The sequence below is a fragment of the Pinus tabuliformis genome, chromosome 3_2 (assembly GCF_031772625.1).
Source record: "Pinus tabuliformis cultivar Carrire ecotype Pingquan chromosome 3_2, CPIR1, whole genome shotgun sequence".
NCBI lineage: Eukaryota > Viridiplantae > Streptophyta > Pinopsida > Pinales > Pinaceae > Pinus > Pinus tabuliformis.
This window is the reverse complement of record NC_142302.1, coordinates 1,278,126,362-1,278,148,154: the sequence shown is the minus strand read 5'-3', so window position 1 is coordinate 1,278,148,154 and position 21,793 is coordinate 1,278,126,362. Positions and strand designations below refer to the sequence as shown.

Here is a 21,793-nt window from a genome sequence, read left to right as displayed (position 1 = left end):
ACTGCCCAAATCTAGGATTAATTAACCATTTCCAACAATCAATATGATTTATTGCACCTTGGCCATAGAAGAATCATAAAGTTTAAGATTTAGCATTTAACATCAGAAATACCAAAGGACTTTAATTTAGGCAATAAACATTAATGAAGTAAAACAAATCAACGGGTTAAAAAATCGAAATTTTTAATGGGCCATAGGCCACATTAAAATTTTTAATGTTTAAGCGAAAACCCCTTAATTTATTTCATTTGAAATCCTTAGGCCCAAATTTAAAATTTTTTAGAATTTTTTAAAATTTTTAAACATTCTTAAATGTTTAGGATTTTAAAAGTTTTTAGACTTTTATATTTTTTAAATTTTTTAAATTTTAAAGTTTTAAATGTTTTTTAAATATATTAGATTTTTTTAAGTTTTAGAATTTTAAAACAAAAAATAAAAAAATAAAAAATAAAAGGTAAAAAATCAAATGTCAAAAGAATTTTTTTTTTTTTGAAATATTTTAGCATTTTTTAAATTTTTTAATTTTTTAGATATTTTTAATGATTTTTTATTTTTATTAAAGTCAAAATAAAACAAAAAATAAAATCTAAACGAAAACAAACATCGAATTTTGAATTTTGAATTTTGAATTAAATCAAAACAAAAACATACTTCATAAAAAAAAATTAATTTTTTAACACTACCTATCTAAAGAAACCAAAACTATATTAAAATTTAAAGAAACTAGTATACATATGCTAACCCTTACTCTAAGCATTGTCACAGTGCCTAGACACTTTGTGCAACAACAAGGCCAACATGAAGAGTGGGCAGGCTGACTTGATGGAGGAGGCTAATCTTACAATATTGACTCTTTACATATTTATTTCTTGATAAACAAAGCCCAGGAAGGGTCCATAACATGATGACATGGATAATGACTTTTGATACAAACCCTAGAAGCACACAATGGGTGCTTTGAAAAAATAAATATAACATGAAACCCATACTTATAAATAATTTTCTTTTACAATAAATTTTCTTTTTATTTCTTTTGACAAATATATTACATCGTGACCCAAATACAATTATGAAGACCGATACTAGTTACATTTCTCAACAATTACAACATAACATTTAAAAGTGCTTTGGAACCCCCCTTGACTTGTCTAAGAGAGAATCTAAACGGAGTGAGTAAGGATTAGAGTGACAACCCTTACTCTGAGCATTGTTGCAGTGCCTAGACACTTTGTGCGACAACAAGGCCGACATGAAGAGTGGGCAGGCTGACATGATGGAGGAGGTTAATCTTACAATATTGACTCTTTTACATATTTATTTCTTGATAAACAAAGCCCAGGAAGGGTCTATAACATGATGACATGGATAATGACTTATGATACAAACCCTAGAAGCACACAATGGGTGCTTTGAAAAAATAAATAGAACATGAAACCCAAGCTTATAAATAATTTTCTTTTACAATAAATTTTCTTTTTCTTTCTTTTGACAAATATATTACATCGTGACCCAAACACAATTATGAAGACCGATACTAGTTACATTTCTCAATAATTACAACATAACATTTAAAAGTGCTTTGGAACTCACAGGGTGACTAATTTAGGCTGAATAGGTTGTTGTCCATATGATTTTATGCAGACTTTACAGTCTGATTTTATAGGACAGCAAGCTGTTTTGATTCATAAATCTCTAACCAACAGTCCAAACTGAAAAGTAAGACCATATATGGTTAGATTATTTTTTGTACATCAATTTTTACTCGTTACACAATATATTTTTTGTCATTTGGAGTTACTTTAATTGCTGTTTCGTTTTCTGTTGCTTAATTATACTCAAAAATAGAGGGACAGACCCATATAACAACTCTAGTCCTTCTCAACCCCATTTAATGCAGTAGTCTTACTTGGAGTTAGTTGGGTTTACTTTAGGGAATTCTCCATTGATCATTTAGGAGGTATTTAAATCTAAAGAGCAGGGGCTCAAGCTGAAGTGACCATGGATCCTGCCCTATGTATGCCCATCCAACAAGGTTTCCAAGACCTTAGCAACCCTACTAATTGGATCAGTAACAAGTCCAAAAGGTACTCTTTGTTGACCAAGGACTTTTTCCATCGTTTAACTTCATTGTGGATGTTGTGCTTTAATCCTACAATGTATATTTTTAGCAATTGTATATCTATCACTCAAGGTTTTTTGTTGCAAGGATTTCCCATTCATGATTGTATTTGCTCACTATCCCTATTTGATATAGGCGGTTGAACTTGGTATAACTATCAACTTTTTCAAGCCCCAAGGGATAGCTCAAATGGTCGAGTTCCCGTTGCTAAGTACTTTCCCAGTTGGGAGGTCACGGGGTCAAATCTCCTCGACGCCCTCGGGGTTAGGTCTGTAAAGGCCGACGGGCAGATCCCTTCGGGTGGAACTGCCCCGCTTCTCTACTGTGGATGTAGCGGCCACTCAGTGCCCGTGAACCACAATGAAAAAAAAAAAAAAAACTATCAACTTTTTCATCGTTAAAAACCTTTAACAAGTTATCAATGAACATTTTCCAATTTATTAAGAACCTGTCACATTATTTATACCACCACAGGGAACAATCATAAGCATTTTCTTCTAAATAATGTGATGCTATCATAATCATTTCCTTCTGGCAAGGAAATGAATTGGGTACAAAGATTCCTTTAATTTTATTAACCCATATGATGGCATCTCATCCTTTGTGCTTCCCATCATATTTTGGTGATACCATTTTTATTTGATTAAAGAAACCTATCCTATCATGCTTTCTAGTGCTATTGTGACTTCTTGAGTCACTGTTGTCTGATGGATTCACTGTTTCTAGTGGGATTCTAATAATTAATGGTCTAGCTATAAGCTTATATAATCTTTTGAATGTCTGTTTAGACAATATGTCATTCTCAGTACTCTTAGCTTTCTCTACTTCTCTCCATGGCATTAAATTCTTTCAATGATTATTGCCTTCATCTCCTTTCTCGGTTCGTTTTTCCTACATTACTTTTACTCTTTTTCAGTATTCTTGAAATAATTTTAAAAGGAGTTTACTTCATCTCTATACGTATAAATGTTCCTTTGGACTTCATAAATGGTCACCATTTTTTTCACCCTTGGAGAATCATAGTTATAATTACTTCATTGTATGGTAATCAACTCTTTGGCAAACCAAGTTTCCTTGTTGCATGGTATCATGGGATTGGTATGATGTACAACACCAGGAATGAGAGAATGCAGCAAGGTGCGTAGACATGGAACATATGGACAAAAATGGCTACTACACTAATTTGATTGCACAGGTGTACAATGGCAAGTCATGGGTTGTACAACAATGAGATATGGTAGTTGTGTGTGAAGGCAAGAATACTAGCAATGAAAATGTAAGCATGTACAGCTTGACCCAGTGCCCAATCACTGCAATACCAATGCTATAATAAAATATTCCATATTGGATTATATAAAAATATTTACAAAATGATGTTTTTATGAAGCACAAATGAGGATGTATGGAATTTACATGCCTATGGTGACCCTTCATGTACAATCTTGTCTTCACAATTTGTACTATCTAATAATTACATATGATTTATGTTATACCCTAAGTGCTATGTACCCATATCTATATATGTGATTTTATATTCATAAGAAATCTTTTTTGTGACAAAATGTTAAATGTACACCAAACATATCAATGTGTAATGACAAACAAAAATCAACTTTCAACACACCTTTTTGCGCTCTTGCCGAATAGTTTTTCTTTTGCTCTGCTTCAAGTCCATTAAAAAATCATCAAAGCTGGATGCAGAAAGTGCCAAAAATAATCATTAAAGAAAGTTGAATTTGTCATTAAGGTATCAAATGATGACATAAACAAAAACAGTATCGCAACCTAAAGGTTAGCACAAATGACTTGAAAGAAATAAATGGCTACATGAACAAAGATTATAAATAAACAGAATAAAATAGACAAGTGATATTCTAACAAGAAAATAAAATGCACCCATACATACACAAGAATATCATCTTCCCCTATAAACCCTTCTAAAGTCTATTAAAGCATTTGCAACTTATCTCATCTAGAGAAGAGCTCGCAGTTATGGAGGTAATTTGCACAATCCTTGGTGGTGATTAAGTTGCATCCAATGATGGAGTATCTACCTTAATTCCAAGGCTAATCTTCTCTAAAAATTAGCAAACAACCAAGTGACTCCAACTCGTGAAGAGCTTCCCATGCACGTCATATTAGACAAAGAAGATTGCCAAGAGTATCTCCTATGTTAGATTTGTTATCTAATAACCCTTATAAAGAAGCAATGACACTTCGATATATATGTATCCCTTTGGTCTAAGCTCACCTCTATCTAAACATTGTTGTGGAATTAATGTCAAAAATTCAATGATAATGACACGGATCTCAACTTTTGCCCCAAAAACCCAAAAAGATACCCAAAATCATTAAACTTTAAAAAATAGTTTCTATACTAACTTTTCTACGTTGCTCATATTTTGACACTTGTATTATGGTATGCATTTCATTTTTGAGATGTAGCATGGAGTTTGAGGTGTATATGTTGTGATGCTCTATTGATCCACACTTCAGTTCTTACACTATGTGTGTGGTTTGGTTATAATCTCTCACAATGCTTCTAATGTTGTTTTCTACGTTGCCATGTTGCTGATGCTTATTACTATTACAATGCTTTAGTTCATAATTCAATATGAGTGGATAGAATGGAAGTTGATAAGTTCACAAAGGACATGAGACAAATGTGCTGCATATTTACTCTTTATTATGTGATTTTTATATACTTGTGTTCCTAAGGATTTCATCTCAATTGATTATTATAATGATCATATCTTGTGGGGCATGAGGATATAAGTGGGGCAACCTAGTTTATGTCCAATTTCTCAAATTTACCTATGCAAGTTAGTTTCTATGGCATAAGCAAGTTTGGAGAACTTGAGATGTAACATATGACTCTACTACACTTGATTTTCACTAGTGGATCCATGTGATTTTATGTTTAGGATGACCTAGGTACCTATTGACATGTGCAAATGTCCCTTGACAACGTCATAGGTTCACCCAATAAAAGGGCTTGCTTCCCTTTAGGTAACTACCTTCAGAGATTGACAACGTCATAGGTTCACCCAATAAAAGGGCTTGTTTCCCTTAGGTAACTACCTTCAGGGATTGACATCGTCATAGGTTCACCCAATAAAAGGGCTTGTTTCCCTTTAGGTAACTACCTTCAGAGATTGACAACGTCATAGGTTCACCCAATAAAAGGGCTTGTTTCCCTTTAGGTAACTACCTTTAGAGACACACTCAGTTGAGCGTGACTTGTTGTTGACTTGATGAGATTCCTACTTGTTGACCATTGAAGATCACTTGAAGACTCCATGCTTGAGCACATGTCAGAAAGTTCATGTACCATCAGAGTTCAGAGATCATCAAAGCTTTTAAGCTCTTTCTTCTTCTTCTCATCTTCTTCTCTATTGTACTCAGATTCTGCAAGCCCTACGAGGATGTTGTAAAGTGATGCTAGCATGATGAAAAGAGTCATGTAACTAGCCCAGGTAGCTTGGGACATTGTCATCAAGTGAGTTTACTCTGGGGATTTTTGTTTACTTGGTTAATTATTTGTGTTTTTCAACGCGTAATAATTAATTGAGTTTTTTCTCTCAATTAATAACCCCAAAGTCGGAGTGTGGCTTGATAGCAAGGCCTAGCGTGAGTCCTAGTGTCAAGAGTCATTGTATATTACCATTCTAGATAACTCATAAACTTTTGCGGAATTTGATTAGATCTAATTAGGACTTTTTAATAATTAAAAATTTCCGGCAAAACGAAATTTTTTAATTATTTTCAAAGTAATGATGTAAATAAGTAGTCCTAAGAAATGTTTGGGGTGTGTGACTGCTTGAAATTCATCCTCAAAGGCCCATCATTATCCTAGGACCCACTTTGAGGGTAAAAAAGCAACTTATAGTCCCTCGAAAGCTGATTTTCCTAATGTCAATGGAAAAAATGAAGAAAAATTCAAAAAAAATAATAATTGGAAAAAAATATTATTTTTTCCAAAGTCAAAATTTGACATGGAAATCAAGTGGGGAAGCCAAGGGTGATGTGGCAGCCACATGGGGCCCACCAAGCAAACCACAGCTCATGTCACAAAGTCAAAAAAGGGCATCACGAGGAAAATTTTGAAGGCTCGAGGTGAAATTTAATTTGATTGGGATATTGTCCAAAGTCTAAAGTCTAATGTTAAAGAGAAATGAGTGGAGGACCTCACCTCACTTACTCCTTATTACCTACACATATTCTAGAAATAATTATGCTCATGCCAAATCCAATGTACACGTAGGTCCAAAGAAAATATGTATGCAAAGCTCAAATAATTAACACATGGGTGAAGATATAGTGGAAAATTTAATTGAGATTTTCATGGAGTATGTCTCCATCATACCCAACTCCAAAAATTACACTTGTACACAGCAGCTCCACTTCATATCCACACAGATCATATTTGCTTTTACGTTGGCGAATCCTACAGCAGTTGTTGAAAAGTGACAACAATGTAATGTAAATAATGTAATTGTGGGTAAATCTTATTTTTATTGTCAGTTAGTTTTATAACGAGATTTGTAACGAAAAGGAGTTATGTAACGGAGTATCCCATATTAAATGGTGATTGCCCGAGAGGCTTGTATCATGGAGAATCATCTTTGAGCAATAAAATTTCCAATCCCTTGCCCCGTGGAGGTTTCCTTGACACACTGTCAAGGTTTTACCACATAAACTTTTTGTTCTTATGTGTGTGATTCAGTTCCTTAGTTTTATGCATTTCTTGCTTATTTGTTTGAATGATTAATAACTCTAAAAGACCAACAAGTGGTATCAGAGCTGAGAATGGTTACGAGGTTTCAATCGAAAAAGAGAAGTTTTTTTTTAAGTCTCAACGTTGTTTGAAGTCAGTCGAAAGCCATGAAGAGACTGTCACTCTGACTGAAGAACACTGGCGAGAAAGGAAGAGTCGTGTCTCTACAGAAGGAAAGGATAGTGATTGACCACTGCGAAAGCAACGAATAAATGGATCAAAGGGTATCTGCGCAACTATGTAATAGGTTAGCAAAAGGCATGGATTAAGTGGTTATACCTTGGAGAGCATTGCTACAACAACACCTACCACCTATCCTTTGGGATGACACCCTTCAGGGCTCTGTATGGATATGAGGCACCTTCCTTCATTGACAGAATCTTTGGAGACAACAAGGCACCCCTTGCTAAAGACTGGATACAAGAGAGTCAGGACATGCTCAAGGTACTCAAGGAAAATATACAGGTTGCTCAGAATCGGCAAAAGGTGTACATAAACTAGAATCGGACAGAACGCGGCTTTGATGTAGGAGATCTTGTTTTCTTATGACTGCAACCGTATAGAAATTCTACACTCAATAAAAGTAGGGTAGAAAAATTGAAGCTGAGGTGTTATGGGCCTTACAAAATTCTCCAAAGAACTGGCGAAGTGGAATATGAGTTGGAGCTATTGAGTGACAGCAGAATCCACAATGTATTCCATGTATCATGCCTCAAGAAGGTTGTGGGCCAGCAAGTCACCACCTTCGTCGAGTTGCTGCCATTAGACAAAGAAGGACAACTAGAATTGATCCCGGAAACGATCATGGTCATGCAGGAAAAGAAGTTAAGGGGAAGAGTAATTCCAGAATACCTCATCAAATGGAAAAATTTACCACAAGGAGATGCAACATGGTAAGGAGAACGAATCCTGCAACACCTGAATTTGTAGTTGCTTGAGTGCAAGCAATTTCAGGCAAGGGGGGACTGCAATGTCCTCAACAAATTGTGGATCAATGGGACTTAGTAGCCTATCCATCCCTATAGGCTATAGTCCTTCATAAAGGGGATAAAAGACCGAAAATACCCATTGTTGGGCAAGTTTTGGGTCAACTAGGGTTTTGAGTAAGACACACTCAACCATTTTAGAAGGTGAAACCCCTCAAGGAAGTCTATAAATAAAGGAGGATTGATTTCTTTTGGAGGCATCAAGTTAAGATCATTTCATATGTTTTTGAGCATTAGCTCTGAGGATTTAAGACCCCTTTCTTCTTGTCAAATGCGGTGGTGAAATATTCCACCCTAGTTGACACAGTTTTCATTTCTATTCTTCTGTTTGGGCATGGGAGAGCAATCTGGAGACAGCGAATCATTGGTGGTTTTTGTTTGGGTACAGGATCATTTCCTGAAAAGGCAGCAAGGGTTTGGTTCGTGGGTTTGGCACAGAAGTAACACAGAAGGTAAATTTCTTGCATTGATCACTAAGTTCGGGCACAGGAAGTAACAAGGGCAGCTAGATTATCTACCCATGCAAAGTCGTCAATTCTCCCTCCAAGAAAAAACAAAGATGTAGCAAGAGTTTTTGGTGTCGCCATTTATCATCTGCAGTGATCTCCTAAAGTAGCGAAGTGCATTTTGTAGCCATCGAGGGTTTCCTTTTGTGACTCAGTGAAGGCCTAAAACAGTTATACCTTCAGTTTAACGGATTGAATGCAAAAGGATAGCTTCATCACACTGAAGTCAAATTCTGGAAAACCTACGAAGATTTTCTTAAAGACAGATTGCAGATTATATCAACCGTAACTATCAGTGAACACAAGGGGAGCATACAAGTTATAGCGGAAACACCTGGTTGATAAAATAGACAAATAGAAGACCAAAGCAACAGGAGGTTGGGATGATTCCAGTACTAGGTCGGTTGCAACCACTTAGTCTTTCAGGTCGTTTTATCTAGGTCCTGGTCAATTAGTTACAATTAGATGTAGGATTGTTTATGTGGAATGCAATTATAAACTGTTGTTGACCAGCCAGATTAATATTGGTCTCATTATGTTGAATTGGTGAACTATCTAATACTGAGTAGAGTATTGTGTACTTTGGGAAATTGGATTGAGAAATTGTGAAGTAATACTGTAGTATGGTGGAATATTATTGTGGAATATTGACTGAAATATTGAGGAGTAATTTTTGATTGATAATTGATATTACCACAGTATTGTTGATTAAAGGTCTTCGATTGTACATATTACAAGAAATTTTAGTAAACCCTAGTAACCTAAAAGACATCTAGGGCAAAAAAAATTCCATTGTAATATGACATTGGTTTATCTCCAGACAATTGAGCTCATATTCCTTTAAAAACCTTTAACCAAATATCTAATCCACATATAGAGTCTACGTCTAGCCCACAAATAATGCAAATATACCCAGGTAGTGTGTGCAATAATTGTCTTGTAGAATCCTTCTATGGTTCTGTCGATTAAAAATATGTAACCAAAGAAAACCAACTTTCTTAAACACCTACAAGGTGAACAAAAAAGGGGATAGAATAATTGACTGCCATAATTATATTTATTTCCATTTTTTGCTAGCACTTGAAAAAAAAATTAATAGAATAAGTGCCTGCCACCATTATATTTATTTCCATTGTTTGCTAGCAGTAGAATTGATTATAAACTCCCAGTGATCAGCATTAAACATCATTAACGTCTACGGCTAATGTTATGAAACTCATGATGAACTTCACAATAATAATAATTTGCCTCAACAATCACCTATAGACCTGCATTAAGCCCTCTAGGACGGAAATTTTCATCCTTAGATAGTTTGTCTTAAGGATTAAATTTTACAAACTCTCAAGCCTGGATTCAAAGCTAAATCTGAACATAAATCTCAACAGGCATACCTCTTATAGTCACGATTTTTCCAATGGTACTGCATTCCAATCCTTTGTAGAAAACCAAATTGACTCACTTTCTCCCATTCTTCTTTTGTAGGAAATGTTATATGTAGTGATGACATCTGCAACTGCTTCGAAATAGGAATATTTACTAATAAGAAGAAAAAATTACTTTCATATTAAAAATTACAAATCCAACATGCAGACTTTTATTGTGTCGTTATTTATCTACCTTTAATGTCCGCCTAGTTCACTTGACAAATTAATACTAATATGCAATTCACTCATGAGTCATAATTACTAATGTCTCTCCGCTATACACCTCTATGATTTGTCCATTTCTAGCACACATCAATACATGGTTGGTTCTCTTAGCTACTGCATTTCCTCTTTCAATTCCATCTCTGTTTTAAGCCTCTTTTGACCTTTCAAGAAAGCAAGGGTATACTCTAGATTTTTTTTTGTCAGTGCCATCACATGGTTACAACTTCCGAGCATACCTTATCAGTAAGTAGCTTCAAGGCAATCAGAAGCTTGTCAAAAATCTGATCCTTGTAACAAGTATCACGAACTAGTATCCGTTGACCTGTTACTGGCGTAAATGGCACACAACACTGTAGCTTTGGGTAGTAAGAAGAACCAAACCGATAGTAAGCATCGGCCCAGGAGTGATCAAATACATATTCACCATATGAGTGGCTGCAAAATAAAAACAATACAAAACAAATGAAGTACTCTGTGAGCAAACAGTATGTGCTGAATTTCTCTTCATTTTCAAAGAGATTAACAAGCTCTGAATTTTGAAACAATATTTCCATTAGAAAAGAAGATTCGAGAAAGTGATTTATCGATTATGACAAAGCATACCTTTTTACATAAAGTGGAACAACACCTAGCACAATACCATCTTGATCAGTCGCAGTGATGTGCTGAGGTAACCATCCCGTTTCCTGATCCATAGTATCCACTGTAAGCATAAAAGATGGCCATCTGATAAAAGGACTTGAACACCAAAGAAGTGGGAAACAGAATACACTTTCACATGCAACATCAAAAAAGATTTGCATTGTAAATTTTTAACAATTTTTCAATTCTCTGCTATATACAATGCATCTGGTACCACCTAAAAACATTTTTTTCACATTTTCATGGGTTTCGATCTCTCATAAAGCACTGCAGAAGATCCTTGGAGTCCAATGGCAGTCACAGGTTGTGGGGAGACATTTAGAGGCCATGCACTAGGTTCTACCTTGACCAAGCATTATTCATCATCTGAAGCAAGCACAAAAGTGTAGAGGGGCATTGTTGGTTCGATGGAGGAATCTTCGGAGGTATATTTCACCATCAGGTGCCATTTCGGCACACTTGACACATAATTGGAGGCATGGCTACATGGCTTACATTACCATTTGCTGCATCAGTCATGAAGTGCCATGGTCTTTGGTTGAACCAAGGCCTAGAACCATATGGAACAATGATGTGAGCAAGAAGTGAACCTTAGAAGATGAATGCCCTACCATAGGAGATGTCCAAAGCATGACTTGTGGCAAAGTAAAGGTCAAACAGGGCCCAACAAAGCAAACATCCTACATTGTAGAATGCCTGGAGCATGACAATTGTCAAGGAAAGAGATTAAAACAGAAACATGATAACACTCTACCTTGTCAGAAGCCCGGGGCATGACATATTGCAAGAAAAGAAGTTAAAGGAGAAATGCCTTACTTAGAATGATGCCATGTGGCACTGAAGCATTTGTATTTTAATAAAAGGTTTAATTTATGAGGAGCATGTTATGAACCATGCACCTTAAAAATGATAAGAAGCCAATAATTACAGTCCACTTTGAGGGAGAAACCTACTTTTACAATGAATACGATGTATAACAAAAGATGAGATGATCCTAAGACTAGGTCTCCTTGGTGTGTGTGTGTGTAGGAGACAGAGTACAATTATAATGAAAGGGTAATATTCCCCACCAAAAAGTGGTTAACCCACAAGAAAAAAGAAAAAAAATCTCCTCCTTGGACAACTAGCCAACTAGCAACCTGTTACACACCATTTTGTGGGTAATATCCCTAGAAGAAAAAAAATTATCCAAGATGGTCCTCAGCTGGCAACCAGTAGCCCCTTGCAGCCACCAGCTAGCTCACTGTGCCAACTTCTCTGCCACCTAAGCTAGCCATGTGGTCCCTTGTAGATCTACCATGATCGTATGTTTGAAAGTGAGCCTCCAGAATCTAAAGGTATGCCTTGTCATTTGAAAATTGAGTATCATAGTTTGCTTATCATGGACACTTCTGGGCATGGATTAATGGGGGGATTTGCCGGAAAGAATGGGCTAGGTAAGTGCTTCTATCCCCTAGACCCCTTTTAGGAATTAACCTTGGATTCTAGTCTAGTGGGATCTCTTTTATTAACCATTTGGTTCCATGGATGGTATTTCACGAGAAACCCCGATTTTGGTTGCGTGGTCCCGCTCCTTTATCCGCTTATATTACCCTCTTTCCATTCATTATTACCCCATCCATCATTTCTCATGCCTGGGTCCACATAGGGTTACCTTGCCCCTTCCCCTTGCCCACACCTTGGGTCATGGCCTGGAATGAAGCCCGGAGGTTGATGTAGCTGAAAAGAAAGTTAAAAGCATATATGGCCACATTCAACAGAAAAATGTACCACAAGATGCAAAATATGGTTGGGACAAATACATTTAGCACGTGGAAAAAAGCCAATACGTGAGCTCTATCCTATCACCATGGCCATCACCTTGGTTCCTACAAGTTCTATGAACCTTCTTCATCATATAAGAACCCATGATTGTCCCAACCCCTGGTGGGCAATGAACCACCCCACCTTAAAAGGGGGAATTCACTGTTATAGCTTATACATCATGCTCTAACCCCTTGAGCCCCGAGCAATTAATCTAAAAAATTCATAAAAAGGCAAAAAGCATAAAAGAAGGGTGGAAAAATCAAGGCCAGGGCACCTCATGTGCCACGGTTCTCCCTTCTATACATTATAAACCCAAGTGTGGGCTTCCATCTTATTAGTTTCCCTTACACCCCAGCGTGTGACCCAGCGCTGCCCCTTCTCATCCCCTACTTCATTCACCATATCTGTCACATGCCACCACCTTTTGAAGGATGTACCTTGAATATTATCTCCTTTAGAAGTAGAAACCACCTAATAAAGTACTTGGTTAACCCCATTTGGAGTTTGGGAAACATTGGCACATCCTGAAGCCCATTATGGAAGGGCAGGCTATTATGAAGTCTCCACCTGTGGTTCATGATTAGGTAAGCTCATTTACTCTATTTCTCCAATGACTTGTTGTAATGGAAGGCTAGGAGACGCATTAGATCTTATGCAGGATTGCAGATGGTTTCCATTTAGGGTTTGGTCTCCCTATACAGGGTCCTGATCCTCCAGAGGGCTACATTGGCACATGTAGGGTGAGTGTTGAGAGCCATGGGCCTCCACAACAGTAAATTGCACTCCATGGATCCCCACAGTTATTCAGAGATTGCTTGTGGTTCACTTATTTGACGAGGAGGATGCACCTAATCCATCATGCCCAATTGGCCCCAGATCTACACCATACACTTTGCAGATGATCCAAGACTTGCATGATGATGTGGCATCACCTACACCATGTTAATTTGGGGTAGCATCGGATGTGCTCTATCCACGAAAATTGGTGGAGAGGCAAAAGCACACGAAATCTCCAATACCCATAAATGGTTTGGGCAAATTCTAAACAGTTTGGGAGATATTAAAATAATTAATATTTTTAATGGAGTCCCTAAGTCTAAACTTAGGGAAAATAAAATATTAATGTGAATTAATATAAAACTGTGTTAGAAGGGTCCAAAAGTCATGGATCAAGCCAGAGTTAATCTTAGTCGTTGATTAGGGACTTAATCTCGGTCGTTGAATTATCAATGAGAAAAGTATAAGAGGAAGCTTGAAGGTCACTTGAAGAACACACCGAGTTGATAAAGAATTCAATTTTTTGGGGCAAGGTTTACTGAGGAAATCGAAGGAGTGATCAGAGTTGCAGATGAGGGGTAGTGAATACAGAAGCAGAGAGGCAGAGATAGTACCGGGAGAATCAACGCAGAAGTTGGGAGAGGGTTGATGCAGAGCCAACTAGAGGCCACGCAAAAGTAGCCAGAGGCCACGAAGAGGCAGTCAGGAGCTGCGTAGAGCCTGAGGAGGGCCAGCGTAGTAGATGCTGAGGCTCCAGAGGTTGACGCAGAGCCTGAGGAGGGCTAGTGTGGGAGACGCAGAGGCTCCAGAGGCTAACGCAGGGCCCCGAGAGGCTGACGCTGGGCCAAATAGGCTGATGCTAGGCCAGAGGGGCTGATGCTGGGCTAGAGAGGCTGACGCAGACCCTAGAGGCTGACGCAGGGAGATTTCGTTAGGCAGATTGGGGCTAATATCTGTCTCTGACTGAGAGGTACTACTGCCAAGGGCATTCTCTGTTGGGTAAGCCATTTCTGGCACCCAAACTGTATTCTGAAACTGCTTAATAATAAAACCCTTAGATAGTTGCACCGGTTTTCCCACATTGGGTTTTCCAAGGGACATTAGTCCAAAAACAATGGTGTCACTTGTGTGCTTGTTTTTCCTTCAGTTGATGATATGTAATATGTTGAGCATGTACTTGTATTTATCTTCAGTATTTACAAGGTAAATAACTTGTTAATTAAACAAAACAAGTAGGCAGAAATAAATCAGAAAGTACATGAAGGATTTCTAACAGTTAGACTTAGAAATTCCAACACACCATTATCCTAGCCCTTGCAGGCGATCTACAAGCATACTCAATTTATTTGGAGACCCATGAGGACACTTGCATGCCCCCACATGTCATTCGGAGCACCACAGCTTATTACAAGGGGCCAACCCCTTGTCCACTGCTTTTGAGGGCCCTATTGACCACTGAAGTGGCACCTAATGATTATATGAATACTATATGCCCAAGGATGATCCAAAGGACACTTGTACCATCAGATATCATCATTCAACGGAGTTTTTAAACTCTACTTCTATTTCTCATCATCTTTCTTGTACCCAAATTCCACACCCTGCGGGGAATTGTAATAAGCGATACTAGTAATGACGAGTTTTGAATCTATAACAAACCTAGGATGTTGGGAGTTGATCAGCAAATGAGTACACCTTGGAGTGTTTTTTTACTTGGTTAATTATCTCTTCTTTTTTAGAGGCAAATAATTTTCTAAGTTTTTTCACTCACTTTTAACCCCAACATCGGGGTGACAGTTTGAAGGTTGAGCCCCTAACACATCATAGTGCTTAGAGTCGATGTATATTACCATACTAGATCATACAAAAAATTTCATGGAATTTGGTTAGGTCTAGGCAGTTATTTTTTAATTTTTAAAATTTTCCACACTACGGAAATTGCAATTAAAATTGTATTTGTAATATAACAAGTGATGTCTAGAGAAGTTGTATGGGGTATGAGTAATAAAATTTGCACCTCTCACCCTCAACTTTCTACAATGACACACTTTGAGGGGTTAAAAATGTGTTTTGAACCCTCAAACTCCACTTTTCCTAAGTTTACTAGGAAATCTGGCAATTAATTAAACCAAAAATTAAATAAATGGAGAAAAATAAATATCCATGCATGTTAAATGTTGTGGAAATGACGTGGAAAATTATGGAGGAGTTAAAGTGAAGTCCCAAGGTGATGTGGACTCCTAAAATCAAGGAGAGGACATGTGCTCAAATAAAATCAAATTTATGGCATTAAATGAGAAAGTTGTTGTAACATCCCTTATCAGGAATATACCCCAAACACAAGCAAACTCCAACCAGAGATGGACTGGGAGGGCATTTACCAGATATGTCGCCTCTAAAAAAAGGACGAGATCCGGAGGCTACCTGGCCCTTTCCAGACTCTGTCTAAGAGTATAATAAAAACACACAAGTGGTATAATAGCCGAGAATGCTCAAAGAGATACAAATAACAGTGATACGATATATATCAAATAAACCATAAGCAGATACACAAGAAATGCAGAGAGAATGCTAAGCCATTTTATTATACTGAGTAATAAAATGAGTACAGGAGGTGATCAGGAAGATGGCACCTCTACTTGCACAAGGCAAGTGAAGAAATACACTCAGAATAGCAAAGGAATGGCCCTTCTCTGATCTGCGTCCAAGCTGCTGGGAAACTGTTGTGCTGTTGCTGCTGCTAGAAATCAAACGAGGATTTGGGGCTGCTCCCCTCCTCAAAAAAAGCTGAAACTCTAGAATCGGACTCTACTCGAGAAACCGAGAAAAACCCAGAAAGCTCTCGTGGAATGGCCGACCCCCGAAAATTACCCCCTTGGGGTTTTGCGCAATTCCTCACTGCTCTGCGCTGCCACTGAATAAAACCCTCCAAAACTCAGCCCCGAACTCTGCCAAACTCCTCCAATATGCAAGAGTTGATCTCTTTCTCAATCCCTCGGCTCAAATCCTCCACAAACCCTCAGTCCAGAACTGCTCCCAAAAAGAACTGCGTCCCTCTCCCAGTGCTGTGCAATCCTCCAGAACACTGATAAAACTGCTGCTAAAATGTTGAAGATACTGCTGCTGAAATGCCAACGAAAATACCTTGCCTGAGCAGGCACTCGAAGTCCCCCCGGGCTAAGGGTGAGATCTTTGAACGAAGACACTCAATGCACTAAACAGTGTTGTAGACTAGCTAAATAGCCAGCGTACTCTAAGCCAAAACGACTATCACAAATGCACATAACCGAATGATCAAAATGAGGGGGCTCCTCTCTCTTTTATAGCTTCTGCCTCTCTCAATCCCAATGCTCACCTTCTCCTGCGTGATTCCCCTTTTGCCACGTGTTCCTCCCCTCCTGCGCAGTCCCTCCATGTGTCTGCATGGGCTCTATTTCTGCGTCCCCCTTTTGCCCCCTTAGCTCTCCCTTTAAGTCACAACGTTGTGCTACTAGGAAGTGACTTTTATTCTAAAAGTGAGTTATGTCCCCCCTTTCTCACTTTTTTATTTACAAAATAACTACAGAAGACAAAATTTGGCAAAATCGAATATTCCAATTAGTTGGGGCTAATTAGGAATATTACAGTTGCTTACTTGGAAATTCAAATTTGTAAAGTTAATGCACATTTGGGAGGATTTAGGAGAATATTTGGTGGAGATTTTTGTGGAAAATTGTCCCCACATGGGTTTTATACCACCCATCTACACTTGTCATTCCATCTTAGAATTCAAATTTGGCACACAAGAGAAGATGAAAATGATGTCCACTTGCCATAAATCGATTTTTACATTTGTCATTGGAGCTCCATTCAACAAATTCGAATTTCTCTTTGGTATTGTCACCTCATGCCACTTGTTTAATCACTCTACATTGGGATTTGCTCCCAACTCTCTATATAATAGAGCCATGGGCTCTCATATTGTATAATTATCTACTAGCTCTGTGTTTGCAGAAGCATTGTTACCTTGTACATTTTTCAAGAATATCAATAAAAAGACTTTGGGAGTCCATTCATGGGTGTTCTTCCTTTGAAGCATGGTGCATTGTGAGCTATTGGTATAATCTTTCTATGCTTTGAATTATTTCATTTTCCATATATTCTTGTAAACTTGCTAGTGCAAAGCTATCTTGTATTAGCATTTGATTTGAAAGTAGGCTCTAAAGTTTGAAAGTTCTAATTTCTTTTCAAAGTAATTTCTAAAACTTTCAATTCATTGTTTGTTTACCTAAATCTATATGGACTAATGTTTGATTTAAGTATTGTAGAGGATTTTTTCTTGGATCAAGCGTGAGGAGAAGTCTTTGGAAGACCAACCCACTCTTAGAGCATCGTTCAAAGGAACTCTCATTTGTTATTTGGATTCACTTAATTTATCTTATGAAAAGTGTCTTGCAGAGATTCGTTTAGCATGGCTTGTATACAAACAATTATTTAAAAAAAAAAATGACATAATGCTTTATTGATTCATATTAGCCATTTGAGAGATTTTCTAAACTAAACCAAGTGATAGGGTTTACTCCCATCACTTGATTTGGTTTCTTGTACATTATTTGTATTTTATCTAATTGTTTTCATATTCTCTCTACAATAATTTGTTTCTTGATCTTGCAACCCATAGGTAGAGTGTTGGTGATAGAGCATCAAGGAAGGATCACACTAACACTTTTGTAGGACCTCTCTACCCTTTCAAAGTTGATATTTTTTAGGAGGCCGTGGATAAAGAAGAGGGTTATTATTTGATAAAGCCGTAGGCTTTGAGGAGGATTGACTCTTTGTTTTGTGCAACATTTCATTCACCTTTAGAGGCCAAGCTTTGGGGCACCAACAGACACTTAACTTCTTCAATCTTGAAAGATTTCTCATTAGACTTCATTTTCTGAATTTGAGTTTCAAGAAGGAAATCTAGAGTTTGAGAAGCCCTATTAATTTTAAAGACTACCCTTGAAAATTGACATGAGACCTCTTCAAAGTTTTTCATCTTGTAACATCTAATAAAAGCTTAATTTTTCTTGTAGGAACTTCGATTTTCACCCAAGGCATCATTTTCTCCTTTTGGCAAAAAGAAGAACATGTGGGTGGTTTGATTTTGAGCTTGTTTTATAAGTTTTTCATCTTACATGCTTTAAAATTAACACACCACCACCTTCACAAGCTAATTTTCTGAATTTGCCTTTTGTTACTTATTTTCATGCTTTGCCATTTCAAGTTTAGCTTTCAAATACAAATTTTAAATCTTACTTTTGGAAGCAATTTTATGCAAGGCATCTAATTTCATGTAGCAAAGTTTACCCATTTGCTTCATGTTGGCATCACAATAGGTCATTGTTTACATGATCATTTATTTGAGTTATTTGCTCATTTTGCAAGCACATAAATTTCAAGCTTCATTGCTTTAGTTGGTTATTGGTTTATCATTTGTCAAAGCAATTATTTTGAGTAACTTACAATCTTATATGTTCATGAAACTTATGTATCTTGCATTATCTTGAGCAACTATCCAAGTTATCTTTTTTAGCACATTTCCATTTTCTTAAATCAAAGCATTTAGTAATCTTACTTAAGTCATGTGCAAGCTAATTTCCTTTTCCAATTGAGTTTACATTTTGCAATTCACTTTGAGCACTATTTCTATTATATTGAATGCATTGCAAATCTCTATTTGGAAAACTTATTTGAATACGATATTAGACATTTTGGTATAGTTTCATCCTCGCTAAAATTAACCTCCAAGCATAAGTTTGGTTGATAGAAAGTATAGGAAAAAAAATCTTACTTGGAAAGTTTTTCTATCTGGTACGAAGTAAAGGTAAAAGCGTGTGACCCTACAGTTATGAAGGTGGTTTGTCTCCTTGTAGGAACGAAGGCACACGCTAGCTCGTAAGACTCAGAGGACGGGTATCGCTAATGACACCTTCATGCGCTCGCGCCCTCTTTCTTAGTCACCCCAATTTTTACTCTTTGGTAAAAGCTCAAAAGGAGGACTTGTCACTTAGATTAGGCATTTTAGATTAAAAATAACCAAGACTAATTGCATCCAAATCTAGTATAAGTGCATCTCATACTGATAGATCTTATGGTTTTACTTGCAATTGTTGAGTATTCTATGTTGGCAAGCATTATTGCATTTTCCTTTTGCAAGTAGTGTTAATTTTTGGTAGCATCGGAAGTGCTCTAGCCTTGAAAATTGGTGTAGAGGCTAAGGCACGAGTTATAAAGAACCCAGAAACCATTTCGTGAAATTCCACCCTGAATGTAATTTACTAAAATAATTGATATTTTTAATGGGGTTCATAAGTCTAAATTTAGGAAAATTAAAATATTAATGAGTATTAATCAAAATATGGGTGAGAATGATCTAGAAAGCGGATCAAGTCATCTTTTAATCTTAGTTGTTGATTAAAGACTTAATCTCGGTGGTTGAAGACTCAACAGGAAAAGTATAAAATGGAGGCTTGGGGTTCATTTAGAAACACACACAGAGGGAGAGAATTGATATAGAGTTCGGGTTTTTCGGCTAGGAAGCTGATAAATTCGAACTAAGTGATCATTCTGCAGCAGAGGGGCAGTGAGAATCCAGAAGGACTTTCTGGAGAACACTGACAGAGAGGCGTAGAGAGCTTGCAGAGAGGCAGCGCAGTAGCCCAGAGAGCTGACGCAGAAAAGTTGTCTGTCACGTAGAATCTAGAACTACCGAAACAATCGGGAGAGCTGACACAGAGGGCAGAAGCCGGAACTGTCGGGGACATCCAGAACTGTCGAGGACAGACGGAACTGTTGGGAACTGTCAGAACAGCCAAGCACTGTCAGAACAGCCGGGAAAGCTGACGTAGAGAGCAGAAGCCGGAATTGCCAAGAACAGCCGAAACTGCTTGGAACTGCTGGAATAGCCGGGAAAGCTGACGCAGAGGGTAGAAGCGGGAATTGCCGGGAACAGCCAAAACTGTCGGGAACTGACGGAACAGTCGGGAAAGCTGACAAAGAGGGCAGAAGCCGGCACTGCCGCGAACTGCCAGAACAGCGAGGAAAGCTAACGCAAAGGGCAAAAGAGGTGACGCAAAAATAGTCGGGGTTTTCCAACCTTGTGTCGGATCAGTCGGAATTCTGCTGGGTGAAGTTAGGTAAAACTCACTCAGATTTTCCGCCAATATTTTCTCTATAAAGGATTTCTAGATGAGCATCCTAGATATGTATTCAAATATTTATCCTGCATAATAATAAACCCTCAAAATTGTTGCACCGGTTTTCCCGCATTGGGTTTTTCCAGGGACTATTGTGTCCAAAAATAAGTGTGTCCTATGTATCTTATTCTTTGTTCTGTTTTTTGTTTCATGAAATCAAACATTTAATTACTATAGGCTGCAGAAGTAATTTGTTTCAGTATTTAGAAGAATAACTTGATGAATGTAATTCAAAGAAAATCAAGAAGGTGAAGTAGATTCAGATTTGTTGCAGTAGGAGTTCCTTTGAGTTTAGGAATTTTCACAAGTAGAACACTAATTGTTTTTCCTTTTGCAAGATATCTCTATATGCTTTGGTTTAGGCTTTGAATATATTTTGAAAGCATTTTATATCTTGTATCAATTATCATGCTAACATCTATGTTTCCATTTCAGGATTCCTTTGCTTTCATTGTTAGAAACATTCTACTTTTGTTTTGAGCAAATGTATCTTTCATTTATGTTGAGCAATTTATCTTAAGGCACTGGTTTTACGGTTTTATCATGTTAATAAATTTTATTGCTCATATCATATTTTGTTCATAATTCTTAGAAGTAATCCACTTTTACTTTAACACCTCTCCTAGAACCTCGCGTTTCTTTAACTTAGTTTTCCATTTAGGGACCACCCCCCACAAGCTAACCTAGGAGATAGATTAAATCGAGAGAGAAGGGATTCAGTGTGACAACACTTTCTCCTAGTTCCCTGCCACCAACCATACCTTGTGGGGTTGAAGGCATTTTCTCACTGACTTGTAGGTAGGTGTAGGCGGTAGGAACAACAGGTCCTATTCTTCATTGTGGCACCCATGGACCGGCATCTTAGAGGACCCTACAACATGCATAGATTATTATTTGACCTCTTGAGAGACTTACTTTTTCATTAATGAGCTAGTTTAGTGGGTTTGTCACCAGAAGTTTTATTATTAAAACATTATTTTATTTTTGGGGCTTATGTAGGCCAAGGAGGCTAATTCGAACTCCTAAGTTGTGTATAAATACAAGTGAGACGAGCTCATTTTCTCATCATCACTTTGGATTAGATCTCTCTCATCTTTAGAGAATTTCGCACTTTTTTCTGGAGGATGAATTGGAGCTTTTATGGATGAGTTTTGATGTATGGTTATTGGTATATCTTCTCTTAGAGCTTCTCTATTGTCATTTGTGAATGGTTGGATATACTCTACTACATGCAAGTACGTGATTTTGATGTTATTCTTATTACTTTTGTCATATATGCTACACTGGGATTTTCGTTGTTTTAGTGTTAAT

At 37.4% G+C, this 21,793-nt stretch overlaps 1 protein-coding gene across 7 annotated transcripts in view; it reads right to left on the bottom strand.

Annotated features, from left to right (window-relative positions):
• Positions 1 to 21,793, bottom strand: part of LOC149185411 (uncharacterized) — a 272,063-nt gene that overhangs the window by 174,595 nt on the left and 75,675 nt on the right. For 6 of the 7 annotated variants that reach the window (XM_089417931.1, XM_089417925.1, XM_089417927.1 and 3 more), the window contains 4 exons: positions 10,641 to 10,723; positions 10,274 to 10,472; positions 9,780 to 9,901; positions 3,744 to 3,810 (listed from right to left, as the gene is read on the bottom strand). In XM_089417931.1, coding sequence (XP_089274057.1) covers positions 3,744 to 3,810; positions 9,780 to 9,901; positions 10,274 to 10,472; positions 10,641 to 10,723 — 471 coding nt within the window. The remainder of the gene's footprint in view (positions 1 to 3,743; positions 3,811 to 9,779; positions 9,902 to 10,273; positions 10,473 to 10,640; positions 10,724 to 21,793) is intronic. The other variant, XM_089417926.1, reaches the window with a different exon arrangement.